Source organism: Coturnix japonica, chromosome 3, assembly GCF_001577835.2.
Source record: "Coturnix japonica isolate 7356 chromosome 3, Coturnix japonica 2.1, whole genome shotgun sequence".
In the NCBI taxonomy this organism is placed as follows: Eukaryota; Metazoa; Chordata; class Aves; order Galliformes; family Phasianidae; genus Coturnix; species Coturnix japonica.
This window is the reverse complement of record NC_029518.1, coordinates 69,119,032-69,138,972: the sequence shown is the minus strand read 5'-3', so window position 1 is coordinate 69,138,972 and position 19,941 is coordinate 69,119,032. Positions and strand designations below refer to the sequence as shown.

At 37.0% G+C, this 19,941-nt stretch overlaps 1 protein-coding gene across 3 annotated transcripts in view; it reads right to left on the bottom strand.

The window, feature by feature from the left end:
- Positions 1–19,941, bottom strand: part of RNGTT (RNA guanylyltransferase and 5'-phosphatase) — a 171,837-nt gene that overhangs the window by 113,005 nt on the left and 38,891 nt on the right. For all 3 annotated transcript variants that reach the window (XM_015858956.2, XM_032443565.1, XM_015858955.2), the window contains exons 9-10: positions 14,595–14,730; positions 8,597–8,668 (exon numbers count right to left, since the gene is read on the bottom strand). In XM_015858956.2, the coding sequence (XP_015714442.1) occupies positions 8,597–8,668; positions 14,595–14,730 (208 nt within the window). The remainder of the gene's footprint in view (positions 1–8,596; positions 8,669–14,594; positions 14,731–19,941) is intronic.

Sequence of the window (19,941 nt, the reverse complement as noted above, 5' to 3'; positions counted from 1 at the left end):
TACCTACTCCATAGTTATGCTTACAAACAGGAATACTGATTAACTGCTGTTTTACTTATTTCAAAAAATTTTTTTCTTCATACTTGTTTTAAACAAAAGAAATATTCTAACCAGGATGAAATACAGCCCTCATATTCTCTCTTACCACAAGTCACACAGTAAATAAATCACTCAAGTTGTTCCAACATACTGAAAATGGAACAGAAGACATTTGAGATATCCTCCTTTCATCTTCAGAAACCCTATTTTGTATTATTTATCTATTTTAGATCTTTTGATTAACTATATTTTTTTCCCTCTTTAGTTTCTTTTACATAAAAGCAGGAAGAAGAGGGGAAGGCAGGAGACAGCGAAGAAGCTGCATATATCAAGTATAAGTTCCAGATAAAGTATAGACAAGGAGGAACAAAAACTAAGTTAAGGAAATCAGACTAAGTTTGAATACAATCCCACTGATTCCATATAATATAGCAAAAAAAAAAAAAAAAAAAAAAAAAAAGAAATTCCTTGTTTGAAAGAAAATAATTAGATTTAATGCTCACTAGCAATAATGATGCAATTGGAAGACTTGCCCAACTGTGAAGTTTATCAACACTTCACATTTTAGTTGTGATCATTCTCAGGTTCCTGAGAGATGTGAATATTTGCCTAAGCCAGAAGTTGGGTCCAAGTCCACTTGACAGTTCCCACTGTAATGGTTATTACAAACAGCAAGGTGAGGCAGACAATTCTTCTATTTAACTTTACAGTTTCTAACACAAGAAGTTAAAAAATACATATTGCAAATAAAAAGTGAGGGTTTTTTAAAGGTGAAAATGTGACAAGCAAAACAGTTCAGAAAAAAATACTAAGAAGACCACTTTAAAGAGACAAACAAACAAGGAAAGAAAACACCTGCTCATGGACTTTATTCCCTGTAAAGAAGGTTTGAAGTATTTCAGAAATATTTTCATTTACAGTGTAACTTGAACATTCAGGCCTTGCACTGTAATTGCCTTAGCAAGTATTACATCTTGCTCAAGAGCTGTCACATCAGAGTAAATAGGAATAAAACCTACACAACCCAAACACCTGAAAAATAATAAAGGATTCAATACCACAGCAACTTCTACAGCTGCTTTTGGAGAACTACTTGTCCCCATCTCTCCCAGGAGCAACACTTCATGCCTCTTCTACTGACAATTACAGCAATGGTAATCTGCTATTCAAAGGGTTCTCATGAGGCATGTTTCGCAGGAAGGTATGGAAACAACTACCTTTGGGAAAGAAAACAAGACATGACAAAATTTAATACAGTCTCTTTGCTTCTGTATAATATTCCACCGAGCATTCTCTATTCTGGCAATCGTGGAAAACAAACTACCTTACTCGCAATTTGTAGTGCCCCTAGGGTTAGGAAAAGGAGGATCTAACTCAGAGACACAGGGGAAAGGAGAAAAAAAGAAATCAGATGCATTTTCCACAAAATCTAGCCAGAATGTAAAACAGTCATCCGTCAAACTAATCACAATGCAAAAATAAATAATTAAACGAAATGCTCCCTGACAGTAAGCAGTTTATCAAATAAAAAGTACAGAATGAGGGACAGAAAAACACCGTAAATATCCAGGTTAGCGCCCTCCAGCGATAGTCTACTTTTTGAAGGTAATACAGCAAAAAAAGTTCTAAAGAAGGATGCAAAAACACGCAACAATGCTACTTCTCAGTTGCATATCTACCTTTCTCAAACACAAAGAGTAATAGGAAAAAAAGCACAAACTATGAGAGGTTTACAGAATAAGTAAAGAGATTTTCACTTTTCACTGCTGAGACATAGATGTCAATGTTTAATAATGGAAAGGATGAACAGGGAGCAGGGCTGAGACAGGAAAAACTATGAAAAAGACCACCAGTTATATACATTCCTGTTCATCCATCTCCACAGACCCAAAAGCTTTGTCCCAGCACTGCATTACTGTATTGACACTTCACCTTCCAAGGTCTCCTAAGCCCACCACTAGTTGCTCTCCCTATTCTGATCCTACTCATATACCCTAAGAAATACTCAAGCATATTACAACTCGTGGCTTCACCTGGCCAAGCTGTCCCTGCTCATCATTCAGAACACTACAGTCTCTGCTCATCAACCAATCAACTATGCTTCAAAACACGGAGAAGTAGAGAGCAGTGGCACTACCAGATACGTGACACTGCAAATCAAGCAGAAGACCTAGGAATCAGAGAGAAGCTCTAGAGGTACCAGAACATTGCAGTTAAAAGACAATCTTAGTGTGTCTTTCTTGAGTAACACCAGATTGCAACATGAGGTAAGATCAAGCAGATGCTCTATACTTCATTTACTTGAAAACCTCTTACCTGGGTTAGAATGAGGATGCACATATAGATTTTTAGAACATAATGTAAAGACCACCGTTGCAGGGGCCTAGGCAAGAGTAAGTACATGAACAGCTAATTTTCTAGGGTACCAATAGCAACGTAAGTATTTTAAACCTGTACTTTCAACTTGAACAATTTCTGAAATAACCTAGAAATTAAAATTAATACTGGGAAAGTCATTGGCTGTCAGGTGCATTTGTAAACAGAAAATATTATGCTAGTAAATGCTTGCATCTCTGTAATTATGCTCTCAGAATTTTCACAGTGTATTTTTCAGATAAGGTTACTTGACTAATAAAGGACAGACAACCTGTACTGTGAGCTTTACATCACTTTAAAATTAGGTTTATAATGGAAAAATCAGACATGGTAATATTTTACAAGGATTTAAAACAAACAAAAAAAATTCATGCATGAATTCAATGAACCCATAAGAAGATTTATGATCACAGTATCTGTTTACAGTGATAAGTTTAATCTAACAGCTACAACATTATTATGCATAATGACAGCAAATGAAATTTTGATCTTGACTTCATGCATAGAATTTTCAAAAATTTATCCAAATTCTCTATCTCCATTTTAAACATTAAAATAATTATTCTTTTTCAAGCACTTGATCTATTCTTACCATTGCAATCTGGTCTCAAAACTTGGCTAGAATTATAAAAATTAAAGGCCAGGGTTGAAGAGGAAAAGGAAAAGTACTACTCATTTTCAGTATCTTTGCTAAGAACTCATTAATTAGGACCCTATGTTACGCTAGTGTTCCTTTTTTATTACTGAACTAAGTTAAGAAATAAAATAGTTGCTTGGGTTTAGTGTTTATACATCTAAATGTAGCTACTGAATATGATCTAAGAAAAAGCCTGTCAAAACAAGGTCTCTCAGGAAGAGCTGTCTCAAAGATGACTGAAGAATGAAGACATTTTGGATTATAAATAGTTCTGATGAGCAGAAATTTGGATTTATTTGTATTTACTCCAGGACTGCTAATTTTTCTGTTGTCACCATCCTTCACTTTTATTCACCTTTATTACAATAAAGGTGGTGAGGCACTGGAAGAGGTTGCCCAGAGATGGTGGATGCCCCATCACTGGAGACACTCAAGGTCAGGCTGAATGGAGCTCTGAGCAACCTGATGTAGCTGTAGGTGTCCCTGCTCACTGCAGGGGAGTCAGACTAGGTGACCTTTAAGGGTCCATTCCAACTCAAATGATTCTATGATTCCATTAGCCTCTTTCTTTTTTTTTTTTCATAATCCTCTTAACATAAAATAAATCCTGATTTCATTTATGCAGAGTCCACACATAACTAGTGACATAAACGTGGAGAAAAAAAAATCTCAGAATTTGAAAAGCCAAATAAACATACACATTTTAAAGAAAGTGGATTATGATTCTTAGAAAAAAAGTGTATTTTAATGTAACCTATACGGGAATTGATTACTAGCAGTGAAAACTCCTCACATGCCTGACACAACTTGACACAATAACACCATCTTCCCCACACTGGTGCCACAGACAAGAAGTGGAATATTAGTTTTGGTGCCTCTTCAATCTTCCTTTATCCCCTGTAACAGGACTCTAATGATATAGTACTATATTTTATTCCACCTTATTTCATCTCATCCCCTACTGTAGGCCCCTAAATTAACAGCAGAACACCTGACATTTCAAAAGCAGGACTTCTGAAATGCAGTAATGCAACACCAATGTTTGTTAACTAGAAGACAGTCTTGGAACATCTGTGTTGGCCAACTAATGCTGCAAAGCCTTATCCTTGGTCCTGAAGCCACTGACTGGCTGACCATGCTCATCCATTTTTGTTCTCCAAAAGAAGATAACAGTATCTGGGGATGGCTGCTAAGAACTGTCCTTTAACAACATTAAATCTTAGACTATTCCTGAGAATCACTCAAGAGCACTGTAGACAACCAGGGACAAAACTCTGCCAGAGACTTACAGAGAAGATGAAGTTTCAGTACCAACTACCCAGACAGTCATATTCTGTTTCATTTATTATTACAGAGGTATGTAGCTACGCAGCCTCTAAGAAAGGGAGGTTTTGAGAAATTATTTTATATACATTTATATTGGGATTTTTTTGGTTTGTGTCTTTTGTTTGTTTGAAAGAACCAAGCAAAGCTGAAAAAAAAAAAAAAAATAATGCAGGGATTTGCTGTTTCCTCAAAGAGCTGAGGCTGAAAGGTTGGTTTATTTCACTTGCACACATCTTCCTTTCTACGTGCTTGCTTTCAGCACGTGGGATGAAGGCAGTGATACAGCAATATCATATTTTCTGTTTCTATTAATAATACATTTCAGACTGAAGAACATGACAACAAAACAATCTTTTGAAACTTCCTGAATAATCATTTACTTTTCCTGGCATTGTTATGCCTTTTAACAAAACAGGCACTACCACAAGCTTATGGAAACCACATAGATTGCTCCAAAAGTAATGCCTTTTATTTGTTTCCACAAAAACTACAACAGATAGAAAAGAGTAAAATAATGCCTTACAGCAAATTCTCAGTTACAAAACACTACTTTTCAAGATAGTCACCACTACTACCTGCGTTTGCCAGCACGTCATGCTCATAACAATCTGCGCCAGCGGAGGTGACCCACTGTCAACGTCACCACTGCTAAAACACAGTGCTCACATCCTCTAACTGGTCTTCATAAACATTCAGCAAGTGTCAACAAACATCAATGGGTGCCATTTTTTTTTTTCTACGTGAAGGAATTCAATGCCATACCTTATCTCCATACACACTTCCATGTCAGATGCCATCCATCTCTAATGTTAAACCAAAATGTAACAGAATACTGGTGGGAAGGTTCAACCCCCACTGCCACACTAACAACACTCGCCTCTGATGTCAAGAGCCAAAATAAAATAGAAGGCATTACTTTCATAGCAGCTCATGTACATGCCAAATGAGGGAAAAGAAATTAAATCAAAGCATTCCATTATCAACTCTGAAAAGTGACTTTTTAAGCAATTGCAGGTGATAAGCATCAGAATTCATTAAAAAAAAAAAAAAACTGAACAGAAATTATTTCCACACTTTCTCTGTGAAAGCAAATATACATCTCTCCCAATCACTGAAACTCAGTTTTCCTTCTAAGACTTTTCTTGCCTAGATATCTAGATGCAAATGCTTAGTATGTATTTCAATCACAGTCTATTTTCCCAGTTTCTTTCACCTCTTATATAAGGTCCCTGAAGTTTGTTCCTGATACATCCCAGTAAAATTGAAAACCTAAGTAACAGAAAGCCTCACTGATAAAAATTTAATTAAAATTCTTAAGAGGCAGGTGGTCTTTTTTCTCATTCTTCTCCCTTGCCATTCTCTTTTATTTCATATTCTCCCTGCTCACCACTAAGTTTCTGTTACCCTTCTCTCCCGATAATCACATCATCCTGCTTTCAGTGATTTCCTCACCTTCTCTGGGTCAAGCACAGATGAAATACTAAAGTCTGAAGAAAGATTCTGTGATGTACTGAGACACTGCACTCTTCAATTCCATGACTTTCCCACAAATTACAATACTGCACACAAAGTTAAATACTTTCCATTTATTCCCATCTGAGTCATGACTAGCAGACCACTGCTGCTCTTAGATCTCAAACTGATACTCATCTGTCAAACAGGTAAAACTAAATTCCATCTCAGACAGGTTGCCTTGTCTCAGCTGCTACATTACATTTGCAAATGTAATGTTTTAAGTTTTAAGAATTAGTCCCCTGAAAATAGGAAAACACAGAATTAAAATACAAGAATGAAATATGGTCCAGTTGGGAAGCACAACAACAGTGCCAGGTGAAAATACTGAGAAGAGTTCAAAGTGATATTACAGTAAGAGACATTTGGAAATCATCAATTATATGACACTATTTTGCCAAGGAGTACAGTAACTCCAACACTGACTTTCAGAGGAGATCTACGTTCACAATCAAAGAGTAACACAAAATAACACAAAATTCCTGAGCAATACCAACAGCTCTCTACTGTAGACAGGGCTTTTGGAGTGAGAGTTGGTTGCTCTGTGTAATTATTAGATTTGAAACTACTAGGAAAATTACACAACCTAATTTACACAACTTTATTAAAAAAGAAAAAAAGAACATATCCTTCCCTACCAATGAGAAGTTTTCAATGCTTTTACCTCTCTTGGTGATAAAATTCTGTTGACCACTTCTTGCCAAAACAAGCATGCTCAGGTGCCCAGTTTTGTAATTAAGCTTCTAAAATTAACCTAGAAACTGCTGTGCTTTTTAATCTTTGTGGTAGGATCACTGCTAATCAATTCTAGCAGCTGAAGCCCTGCTCGTACTCATACTGATAACAGTGCCTTAATTTGCCCTTGACATTAAAACTGTGTTACGTAACAAACTCCACTCTCATTCCCAATGTTTAAATCAAAAACAATAACCAACCAACAAAATATACTAAAGAATTTACATCTCTGCTCAGAAATAGACTTTCCTCAAACCTCAACAATCCTCTGAAAGCCCTCTCATCATTTTTGTTGTTTCCCCGGTGGGATTCTTCAGATTAAGTTCAGACCCTTTGCTCCAAACATTTCACCAGAGCTTTTGAAAAGCCTTATTTTGATAAGACAGCATATGCATATCCCATACTGAGGGGAAACTGCTCATTTCGTACCTTACAATTCATTTTTAAAGGGAAAGTAACAGCAGTGAGTGACAGACCAGACAGAGCAACAGCAGAGACAAAGAACTACATGAAGAAAACAAACATTGAATCACAGGTGGAAGAACAAGAGAGAATACAGGAAAAATGAGAAGTTCTTGCACACTTCTGAAAAACATGGAGTCTCTGCATACCAAAAAGTCCTACCCATAGGAAAAAGCTAGAAAAAAGCTAGCCCAGAAAGCTAACATCTATCACAGTGACTACCCTTCTCAGCACACCAACATCTTTTTCTGTGACCAGTACCATGGCTCAGCTTGCAATTCCCCTACATGCTGGGAGGCACACTCAGGCTGAATAGCATCTTACACAGGATGTTGAAGAGTCAACAGCAGTTTAAGAAGTCTGAAATGTCTTGCATTTTAATAATACTGTTTGCCCTGCTGGGAAAACTACAAGGATTCTGTATTTTCAGAAGCATTAACAGATACTAGACTGTTTTTCCATGAGATGAGAGGATAAGAAGAGCAAAAGCAATGAAACCCTGAGTTGAGATAAAGATGGTTTACAGTGAGAACAAAAGCTGTTTGCACAAGCAAAGCAGCATAAAGCACTCATCCATTCACTACTTCCCATCATCACACTCAACCACTTCCAGGGAAGCAGGCTCCTTCACAAATAATGGTTCCTTGGGAAGATAAACACCACAGTTGTGAATGTCCTCCCATCCTCCTCCTTTTTCCCATTTCCTATTACTGAGAACAATAGCATATGGTATTTATTTCATATGAAACATATGGTCAAGGTTAGTTCTTCAAACAAGCTTCAATAGAAGAGCCTTTCATAAGACTAACTTCATATTTCACATATATCATGTCTTTTTGGGAAAAAAAATATACAAAATTAAAAATATATATATCTACAAAGGTAGCAAGCAAAAGTCCTACGGTGACTTTCAAATGCTTACCATATTTAAAATAAATAACAGAAACAAGTTGCTTGTCCTCCGTATTGTTAACAAGTCTCTCCTGTGCCCACAGAGACTATTTCTAGCTGTCAAAAAAGGCTTGTCCTTTTTTTACAATGTATTTCTTTCTCACGTATTTGCCCTACAGCTAGTGTAAATAGGAGAGTCTGCTTATTGAGCAGCTATCAGAACCTACAAGCCCGGCTTCAAAGAGAAATTTGGGAAAGAGGTGTTGGAGTAGTTTAACAAGGAGCACTGTGATGCTCTTATAAAATACATGCCTCTAACAGGCCAACTTCTCCATCCCTTCTCCATATTCACTCTCTATATAGTTCAGGAATGCTTTAGAAATGGGAAATTTTCTAACAGTGTTTAGTAGACCATTTCAAACCACCGCTGTGTGGAAATAAATCAATGTCTCTTAGAAGGCTGCTTTCAATCTTAATTCTGATGCACTGCTTTTTATTGAGCTACAAAATGACCTGATACTTCTAGCGCTGAAGTTTATACTCAAGCTCTTAATTATACAAATAAGATGAAATTAGCAATGAGAATCAATAATTAATGATAAAACCAGAAGTACTTACATTAAATTTAATAATGTCATATATCAAGTACCGAGGAACAACCTGTCCATTAACCTTGTCGATGATCATTTCCTTAAAAGAAAAGAGATGACATTTACATTTACTTCATGACTACAAGAAAAAAGAAAAGTCAACACATTTATAACTAGTGAATAAGCCTGGGAGTGTGATGTAATCAAATAACTGGCACATTCTAACTGCCAAAACAATTCTTACAATATGTCAGCATTATAAAAATATTATGGCCCTAAATGTCTCATGAAGCTTTCAGTAAGAAGGCGGAAAGCTGTCCTAATGCTCCACATTCTTATCTGCAACATTTCTACGTTAGGTTCTTCACAGCTTTTAAAATCATGACCTTTCTTGCAAGAATGAGGCCTTAAAAAACCCAGTCAGAACCACAACCCTAACTCGTCGTTTTTGGAAATCTCACCCACAACAAGAAATTAAACAGCAGAAAAGTACAGAGCAAGCTCTTTCATCCATTTTTTAACGTTCACTTTGGTCTCTTTCATGCTGGCTGTGTTCTAAGCAGCAGTGACAACTGCAATTTGTTTGAACGCTGCACTGTGACTAAGCACTAGGACTCTTTCGAATGGAAATACAACGTCTATATCATATGAAATTAGTTTCAATTCTGTATATATGGGTAATCTATCTTGAAAATGTCAGCAAGGAGAAAAATCCATTAATGATCAACAAACATGAACACAGACCCCTTACATGCAATACAAAGCAGACCATCTCATTAGGTTAGTAAATTAATAAAAAATATATTTAGTCACATGCAACATAATTCTTAACTAATAAGATAGTTCTACCAGCAAAGGTATTTTGCTGCCAATATCAAATTAAAACTCCAAAGCCACACATAGGAGATGAAGCAAGGGTTAATAAATAAATAAATAAATAAAATATATATTAAAAAATAGTTTACTGTAACATGATGAAAACAGAACTACATGCTCAAGAATTAATCCACAATAACATCTTACATCAACTCAAATTAATTCTTGATGAGTCACTCGCACTTTTGTTTTACAGTCTTTTAACTTAGAATCTGTAACTTTCACAGAGTAAACCCCAACAAGATCTTCAAAGATTCTGTCTGAATACTGATCAAACTTCTTGAACTGTACTTAGTAATTAATCACATTGGGCTTTTAAAAAAATAAGCAAGTTTTAAATGCAGATTTGTTTTCAAGTAAATACAAAGTTGGAGGCATTTAAAGATAAACAAGAATATGTAAACCTACTGTTTCAAATACCAATGGGAACCAGAAGTTCCCTACTTAATATTTTGCAATCTCATCTTCTATAAACTGAATACAGAAATGTAGACCATATTTTCATAGCCAAGTGAAATATCATACATATCCTCCTTCCATAAAGGGGGAAAAAAGTCTGAGTGAAAAATACTCCTTCATAATACTACAACATCTTAATTTTAAGTCTAAAAATTACTTAGCCATAGATACTGTCAAATAACATTTGCAAAAGTCTACGTAGAAGGGGTGTAATGAAATGCTCTTCTGTCACCTTCCAATATTTAGGTAAGACACTGGCAAGCTATGAACGGAGATGCAACACTGGCATGCATTCTTTGAGAGTAAATTTCATAATCAGCTAAACAAGTAGATAGAGCAGGTACAGAGAAGAAAGGCATTGAGTTCAAATGTGAAAGTTTTCACAGATGTAATAGAACAAAAAACCTGACAGGATTTGTTTTTCCATTGGAAATATGGAGTATAGTAAAAGTGAAATACAAAAATGCTACCATGCTGTTTTAAAGTTTCAACTGCATGAGCGAGCAAAACTAAAACACATTTAATTGAACATACATTTAAGGTTTAAGGACTTATTTATTCAACACGCATATCCAGAGACCCAGCTCTGCTGCAAAGCCAGCATTTATATGCAAAACCTTGAAAACAATTTGATGCCCAGTCTAAAAGATTTTAAACCTAATTTTCAAAATCTGAATCTCTGAATATTCTGTTTACAATTATTATAAGGTACAGACAAGAGAGTCATGTACATTTGTTACATTTTCTCTGGAATTTTTAGATTTAACCCAGAATTAAATTCTATATCAAAACTTTTTCTCTATTTCAGACACATATAAACCTTCTTGACTCTTTACAAGTGAAGGTCCTTTGTTACATCTCCTTTTCTTCTTCCCTCTTGCCTCTTGTTCTTTCCCAGATCCTGACTGAAATCCCAGCTACCAGGGCAAAAACACAGTAAGACAATATGCTTTAGCAGTAGAAAAGACAAATTCCTGTGCTGCTCATCACCATCACAACGCTGACATTCACTGCTCCATTAGCTATGCCAGTACAGCTGTCACAAGGCAACAAGGTGTAAAGCGATCATAAGAATGATTCAATTAATCTAACGCATTGTTATTTAAGATTCTGATCTCAGAGTCTTCCTTGAAATTATAAAAAGTGAAAAATGCCTCCAGAATCAGATCTCAAGGGCAGGTTCATACTGTAGGAAAAATGGACTACTTGAGGAACTCAAACTCACTTATTCTGATTAACAACCTGATACTGTAAGGCTATACTTAAGACAATTTCTAGATATCATGTGGCTACACAATAGGACACAGAAGTACTCACAAGTAATACCCGCAGCCTTTTATTACCTTTCTTATATCCCATGTAGGCTTACAGCCGCTATAACACGTTTTAATATTGCCTCTACTAAGAAATACAGTTTTTATCTCTTGCCCATTATCCACCACTTTAGATAGCAACATAACCTTCAGGTTTGCAGAACGAGGTCCACTTGCCAGTTTCTTTGACGTAATCTGGAAAACTGCTGGTGTTAATCTTCTTTGCTTGTGCTGCAGAACATATGCTTACAGCATATTAGAAACAGCAACTGTGCTACGAGCCTTAAGCTGGACCAGTAGCAGAAGGAAAGATGATGGACTGATAGCTCAGGGACTTGTTTTTTTCCACCTTGAATCACAAGTCTATGTTGTTGCTGGATATAAAATAATCCAAAATTTAATTACAACTCAAAGAATCTCATTTTCCCAGCAACTTGCAGAATGCACTCCTAGCTGAACCAGAGCATGGAATTGGATCTAATCACACATCTGTTCATCGTTCCTTTTCCTCCTGCCTCTAGTCTTTCCTTTATCCCTTTACTTTCAAAACAATTCTAGCCAGTGCTGGATTTCGGGAATACAAAGAGCTTTATGTTTTTAAAAAAGAAAACAACTATGCGCACAAACTGTCAGTCTTCGCAAAGTACAACAGTTGTAAGCCGTACCATTGCTGACAGAGCTTACAAATATGTGAGCTCTGTACTGACATGAATGTGCAATAGGTTCTCACTCTCCACTGACCGCAATTCTGTGGGATTTCTTTGTCAATGTGAATGTCTCTCTGCACTCATGTGCCCAGTGAATTCTAAATTCAAGCTCTAGGAGGAACGCCTCCACCTAGGACCTCACATGTTAAAAAATCACCCTTTTTATAAATTTAGACACCATATATTTACAATAAGAGACCTTGTTTACCCAAATATTAAGCAGCAAATCAAACACAGTATATTTCCACATTTTCTACTCACTTGTTCCAAAGCTAAGCAGAAACTTCCTGAAAACAACTAACTAGTTTCCTCGAACAACAGCCAAAACACTTGAACATTCCCTTTATGCATTCCCTCAGATGCTGGTATGGAGACCAAATACCAGGTTTCCAAAGGAATGCTTAATGTTATGCTAGTCACCTGTAGGTAGCATTCAAACTAGTTTTAATGAGATCCACAGAAAACTTTCTTCCATGGCAGAAGACCAAACACAATCGAAAAGCTTGAGATGAAGACAGAGCATTGCAGAAAAGTTCTTATCATGAAGATGTAATGGATCATGGTAAGAACTGCCTACAAGTAATTTCAGCCTGAAGTGAACCCTAGATGCATTTGAGATTCTCAAAGAACACTGCAAGAAAGGCTTGCATTAGAAGCCTTAAAGCATGTTAAGAGATCACTGAACTCATGGAAATTACCTTTATTAAAGTTTTATGCATTCCCATTCTAAATAAACTTGCAGGGACTACTTATCTTTTGTATTCTGATCACATGCAACAGTTTCACCACATGGAACTGACAGAATTCATCTGTTTTCTTCTTTCTTGTACTACTACTAAGATCAATGTGAAGTAAAGCCAGTTGGGCCCCTTCGTTCTGTAACTTCATTCTCTGAAAGTGAAAAAGCTACTTCAGGGGCAGTAGTGTGAATTACTTCAATCTGTAATTAATGAATTAACTTAACAGCCTTCCTGCACTAGTGGGCAAATTACGTTAATGCAAAGAAAGCCAAACTGTTCTTCATGTAGATTAAAAAAAATGAAATCATGCATATATTCCAAGTAAGGGAACAGTTATGGAAATCATCATTTGATGCGAGCATTAAAAAAACAGTGAATTACAAAGCTAAGCTGTTGCGATGCTTCAAGCAATAGGCAAGCTCCAGCCTCAAATCTGCTGAAACAAACTGCAATTAAATATAACCAAGGTTGGTTTTTTGTTTGTTTGTTTTTTAACAGATTATACAAATTTGTTTTAAAATCTGAACTATAAAAATATTTATTATCCATCAGAAGATTTCAGTTTATCTCAAGGTATGTTACTCAATTGATTTTCCATATTTTGCTTTCTACTTCATGAAAAAAACTGTGAGGAAAAGAAAGGAATCATTATGCCATGCAGTGAAATACTGAAATGTACTATAGCAACCACACTTCTGCTGAACAGCAAATTAGGTAAAGTTATAGCTTACATCCTGGGCTACAGAGTACGTGATACACTTGATTGTTAATTCTTCCAATTTAATTTATTCTTAACAGCCAAAAAGCCAGACAAGAGCCCCAATCCCATGACCAACAGCCACTGCCGCATTCACACACATATATCAATGTGTGCTTCCCTGTCCTCCACATATGCATATTAGCCAATGTTAGTAAATCACCTGTTTTGAAACAAGTCTCCCTGAAGAACTTCAGTTTGAGTAAGGCTTTCCAAAGACTTCCCTGTAAAACCATTGCTACAAAAGCAGCACAGCAAGCTGTCTGCTCCTTCACAATTCTCTTGTGACAATGAAGGCAAAGACAACCTGTAATTTCACTCGATAGATGACTTGCCTAACCTCAGTCTAAAGACTTCAATCTATTTCAGGTTTTTACCAAGCAAAAGTGATAGTAAGGTAGAACAACTTCACTGCTACCAAATCATGACAAGGAAGTGCACTCATTTATACTGACAGGTATTTAGTAAAACAGCTAATGAAGTCATTCATAGCTAAAATAGAAAGGTCAAGAAATGCATTCTCTCTTCACGTGACTACTGTTCTGCAAAGCTTAGCCTAGTAATATTACTAGAGGCCAACTTTTGAACAGCAAATGCAGACGTTATAAAGTTTGTTTTGCAACTGGTTCACAAGTCCACTAGATTTACATAATTTAAAACAGCACAAATACTTAGACATGTTTCAGTCAAAAAAATAGAATTAAACCATTTCTGCACCAGTTAGTAATTCAAATTAGCTGAAAATAAAATGACAGAATCAAATGACATCAAGTCACTGAAGTCAAATGTCAAAATTTGATCAAACTTTATGAACACTTAGATCAAGTGTGTAATATTTACTGTGTTTACTGTAACAAGAGACAAAGCTATAACAAGAGATGAGGTTTGGCATTTATTTCTCCAGATTCTTTTCAAACTTCTTCTCATGCTTAGAGAAAACCATCTCAATACCTTGATTTATTTCAAAGACAAGTGAACAGCTCCCTCCAGAGCAGTTATCATTACTTTTCTGTAGATAAGAAGTGAGTTATAAACAGTGTGATTCCCACATTCAGCCACTGACAACATCTATTATTCCTAAATCCCATGATTCAAGCCCAGGAAACTTGGTCTTGTTTCTAAACAAAAACAAACTGTTGAAATTGTTACAATTATGATACTGTATATTCCTTACCCCATCTAGGAGAGTGTTTGCTAGATGCATGCGAAGATCTTTGCGAAATGGAAATTCCAGATTAGATACGTGAAAAATGGAATTGTCTCTATCAATCATATATACTTCGTTCTTGCCATCAATCAGCATCATGTACCTGCAAAGGCAACGTTAAGGAGTTAAAGATGCATCTTCTAAATCTCAACACTTAATTTGTCTTGTGTTAAAAAAAATAATAATACTGATGCATTATAAAAGAACATTTTAAAAGAACTTTTTATAGTTGCAAAGTAGAAGCCTCCTGTTTCGGAAAAGCAGTTTCATTTGATGTAACTATCATGAAGGAAATATTTCAAAACTAAAAGTTGAGAATATACCAACAAGAACTCACTATGTACAGAGAAAATGATGCCTGAAAATCTCCCAAAAAGAATGGAGATCTCAGCACTGAAAGGAATACATGAGGCTAATTCAGTTAGACTTTGCTAAAAGATCTTCCACTCCCATTTTCCTTTAAGTGGGCAAGATCTTTACCTGATATAAATCAGCAGAGCTTAACTCACAAGAAACACTGCAAATCTCAGCAAGAGACTGAGCCTCTTTCCATTAAACACTAAGAAATTTAGACAAAGAACATTCTTCTGCCACGGTACATGTAAAGGAAGCTTCAACACTAACCACAGTATCACAAATAATTGGTGAGCTCAGTTCAGTTGCAAACAACTGTTCTTCCTAAACAAATGAATAAATTACAGCAAGGCAGCGCTGGGAGCCCAAGTCAAAAACATAAGTTTCTTTGTGCAAAGCCCAAAGACAACTCCTCTATATACATTCTGTATATAATGGAAAACAGTGAATTAAAAGTAAATGACTGGAGTTTCACCAGCCACATCAGAATACTCTGAAACAGAGAAAGCATATTTTGAAGACTTTCACAGAAAAGATCTTTTCATACTTGTAGAAGTCCTAAAATAAAATAGATGTACTAGGGGGAAAAAAAAAAACCAACAACAAAACAACAGATCTTTTCATAATTCATCCAGTTCTCCTTGGGTAGTCCTGGTTCTGAAGAAATAATGAGTTACTAGTAGTCTCTTTTAAAATTCACCATTGCTCTTAAAAGCAATGCCCACAGAATCCCTGCTGTCAAAAGCAAAGCAGCTCCCAGAACTCCTTCAGGCATTTGGTCTACACAGGCAACTCAACTGCTGCCTTTGCAGATCCTACACCTCCCGAAATCAGTAAGGCTGCTTGTGAGGACATAGCATCACACATGCAGCTTAAATAAACACTTTCTTCCAGTATTATAAGTCCCATCACAGTTCACACCAGATATCATCTTAACTAATACTTTTCCACAAACAGCATGAGTACTTCAAGGTGTTACATATGAGTTGCACAAAAGTAAAGACACGTAGGAGCAGAAGAACTGAAGTCTTCAGAAGGGCTGGGACTACGTAGATCAAGTTGATGCAACATTAGGGGTGCTGAAAGTCACACAAGGTGTGACGATGAAAGAAAGAACAACTGTAATTCAACCTACATTAAAGTGGATGACTTCATGTCAGTTCTTCACAAGATAAAATAACCTGAAGACAAAATTAGTTTTTCAAAACACACAAATTTGCTCAAAACTGAAACTAATTACAAAGGGCAAGTTGTGTTTTTTTCAAAAATTAAGGAAATCAGGTGAAGGAGAAAGAAGTGCGTAAAGTGGGTAAGATATATTGTACACTATTTTAAGCAACCTTAACTATCTACACACTCATATATTCTTCACTGTTTTAAGTCCTCGCTTTCTTTGCAATTTGCCTCAATCAGAAAACAGCGCCAGAAGCAAGCCCTAAAGCTTCAAAAGATCTAGGACATAAAACAAACAATACACATGTTACCATTACAAATGAGATGCAATACGAGGTCTTCTAACAGCTTCAAAAAACAAAAAACATCTAAAACCTTCGTTTTCAGCCACAGGTTTAGGAGGCATACAGAAGGTTTCAAAATCTTCTGTTTGAACATCAAAAGATAGATCAACACCACCACTTTCTCCAAGCCGTTCACTCAAACTCTATGGAGGTTTACTTAAAAATTGGTAGCTGGATTGGATCTTAGAAGATTGGTAGCATCCTCAGCCACTGGGGTGAGATTCCTGCCCTTCCCTCAGGATTTCTTTCTCTCTCTTTTCCCAGCGTTTCACTGTTGTTGACCTGTTGTGCCAGCAGTGTGCCCTGGTGGCCAAGAAGGCCAACAATATCCTGGGGTGAATTAAAAAGAGCGTGGTCAGCAGGTCAAGGGAGGTGATCCTCCCCCTCTACTCTGCCAATGGTGAAGACACATCTGGAGTACTGCGACCAGTTCTGGGCTCCTCAGATAAGAAAGATAGAACTTCTAGAGAGTGCCCAGCAGAAGGCTGCAAAGATGATCAAGGGGCCTGCAGTGTCTCCTGAGTAAGGAAAGTCTGAAAGACCTGGGACTGTTCAGCCTGGAGAAGACTGAGAAGGGATTTTATCAGTGCTTATAAATATCTAAAGTGTGGGAGTAAACTGGACAGGGCCAGGCTTGTTTGGTGGAGCACAGCTACTAGACAAGGGGCACTGGGCACAAACTGGAACACAGGAAGTTCCATCTGAACATGAGGAAAAATTTCTTTACTTTGAGAGTGAAAGAGCACTGGAACTAGCTGCCCCAAGAGGCTGTGGAGTCTCCTCCTCCAGAGATATTCAAAACCCACTCACTGTAGGGATTGTGTTTTAGCAGGGGGTTGGACTCGATGATCTCTAGAGGTCCCTTGCAACCCCTATGATCCTGTAGAAGGTTGAAAATATTCCCCTCCCAGTTTAATAAAGTATTTCATTCATGGATTTAATATATGCAATTGTAGCAAGGAAACACGGGCATATACTACACAGAAGTGCTTTACTTACTGTAAACTGAAAGCAAATTAAGGAAACAGAAGAAATCGATTGCATTATCTCATCCATCACCTTGACAAAGAACGTCCCCAAATTACACATCTGTGTTGTAATATATCTTCGAACAGTTTCCCACAACTGCCATTGGAAACACCTTGTTTCAAACATTTATCAAACATCATCTATATTCCCCTAATGAATTTCTCTTTGTGACAATAGCTAAGCACAGCTATTCTTTCTTTCAAAACAAGGACTACGTAAACAGTCATTGAGCTTGCATTTCCTCTGTATGGTATATAATATTTATCATCGTGTATTTATTTTAACTATCAGAACTTTCTCAAAACAGAAAAAAACACGGTTATTTCAAACAGTAAGAGGAAACTAGCAATGCCAGCAAATCAGCTTGTAGTTCTGAGGGCAAGCTGTGCCACTTATACTTACAGTGCTGTGTGGTTTAATGCAGAAGCAGCTCAGCACCTCAACACCTTTTTGCTCACTACCCTCCAAGGAGGACAGGGGAGAGAACTGGAAAAAAAAAATAGAACTGACCTCTCACGGCCCCTGAGCAGAGGGGTTGGCCAAGTGTCTACAGCTTAATGGCCTTGCACATGGTGTCACCTGGTGTGGAGCAGCCTAATTCAAGCACCTGTTCTGACCCCACACCCTGCTTTGTGCTGTCACAGCAGTGGCTCTGCCCCAGACCCAGGCACACTCCCATCACTCACAACAACCAAACAGTGTGCTACTCTTAACATGGTTTCAGTTGAAGCTGGGACAACAATTTCAAGCACTCTTAACACACAGAGGGCGCATGCATGCTTGTGTATTTCCCCCAAAAAAACTATGATTTCAAACCTGATTTTAATTCTACCTCAATGTCAGTAATACAGCCCCATCTTTAAACATCTTTATAAAAAACCTTAGTAATTATACAGACCATCCACTGGCCAATGTGTAACACATGCGAAAATGAGCAGCAATGCTGCCAAGAAAAAAGGCAGATATAAAACATATCTGTGCTTTTAGAAAATTGCCACATTTAGGCAACCTGCAGTTAAGCTAACAGCAATTATCCAAATGCAAGTCCACAATTAGAATTCACACTTGCTACAAGACATCATATTTCTCAGATTAGAACTGAGCCATGAAATTACCCATTTAATTCTCTCTTCAGACTCAAATCCATCCAATCTGATTGCAAGCTTGCATGGAGACAAGCGACCTATCCCAGTGCCTAAAAACTGTAAAGGATTCAGTGGTTGGTATGGCAGGAGGGCTCCTAAACAAGATATTATTGATGACTAAGTGATCCTAAGGCAATCCTAAGTTAAGGAGACAGATTCTTCAAGATGCATTATACACATCCAGTATGTGCAACTACGTTAAGCCAACAGCACTCATGAGGCCCGCATGTACAATCATACCCACAGGTAATTTGGCTGGTAAATATCAGTATTTTATTCAAACCATAACCAGAACAAAGCTAGATGGTTCCTTGGGCATCCCATTAAGACTTACAAGAACTTGGGTACTTCAAATACCCAGAGCACAAAGTTCAGTTTTGCTGTGTTTACAGAAAGTGGAACTTGAGGAAAGTGTGGAAAACCAACCCAACACAGATAAAAGACAAACTTGTCAAGTTACAAGTTAGCAACATTAGATAGAAGAAATGTGCTGAAGGAGGGACTGACAACTCAGAAGCGTTCTAGGAGCAGCTGATAAACAACTACATCTCGGGATCAGTTCAACAGAGTTTATTAATGAGTTTTTTCTATTCTTTATTTTCTAAGTGAAAGAGCGTAAACTCACATGCTTAACATCAGATTTTTCTCTACACCACACTATAAGCTTTCTTGGGGAAGTCTTGTAGACTGCTGATCAGTGCATTTCTGAATAGTATCTGGATGTGCCCTGACAGCTTATATTTAAAGAAGTTAATTAAGGTATTAGCATCACAAGCACTTACACTAGAATACAGAGCAAGCCTCTGGGCAATGCCACATTGGCAAAGAAAAAATAATGTTGATTTCTCAAACGCATTCAATAGGAACTAACACGGCATATAGAAGCTTAACTGTCGCACATTGTATTGCCTACTGTGAACACTACTCGCTATTACAGCTGTACATTTATTACTAATTATCTCTATTGTGTTAACACCAAAAAAGCTCCAATTAGCCAGGCCCCATTGTATTAGATCCCCTGCAAGTACACAAGATGACATGGTCTGTATCAGACAGCTCAAACTGAATTTCAAACAAGGCAAGTGAATAAAATAGCAGGAGTGGAGCAGCAATGAAATTGTTGGCAATTTACCTTTGCTAACAATACATAAAACTGGAGAATTATCTTGAAAGTTCTATGCAGACATCAATGAACGCATCCAAATAAAGGCAACTGTTTCAAAGGTCCAGGTTTGCCTTCATGCAGAAGACAGTGCAGTTGGCACAAAA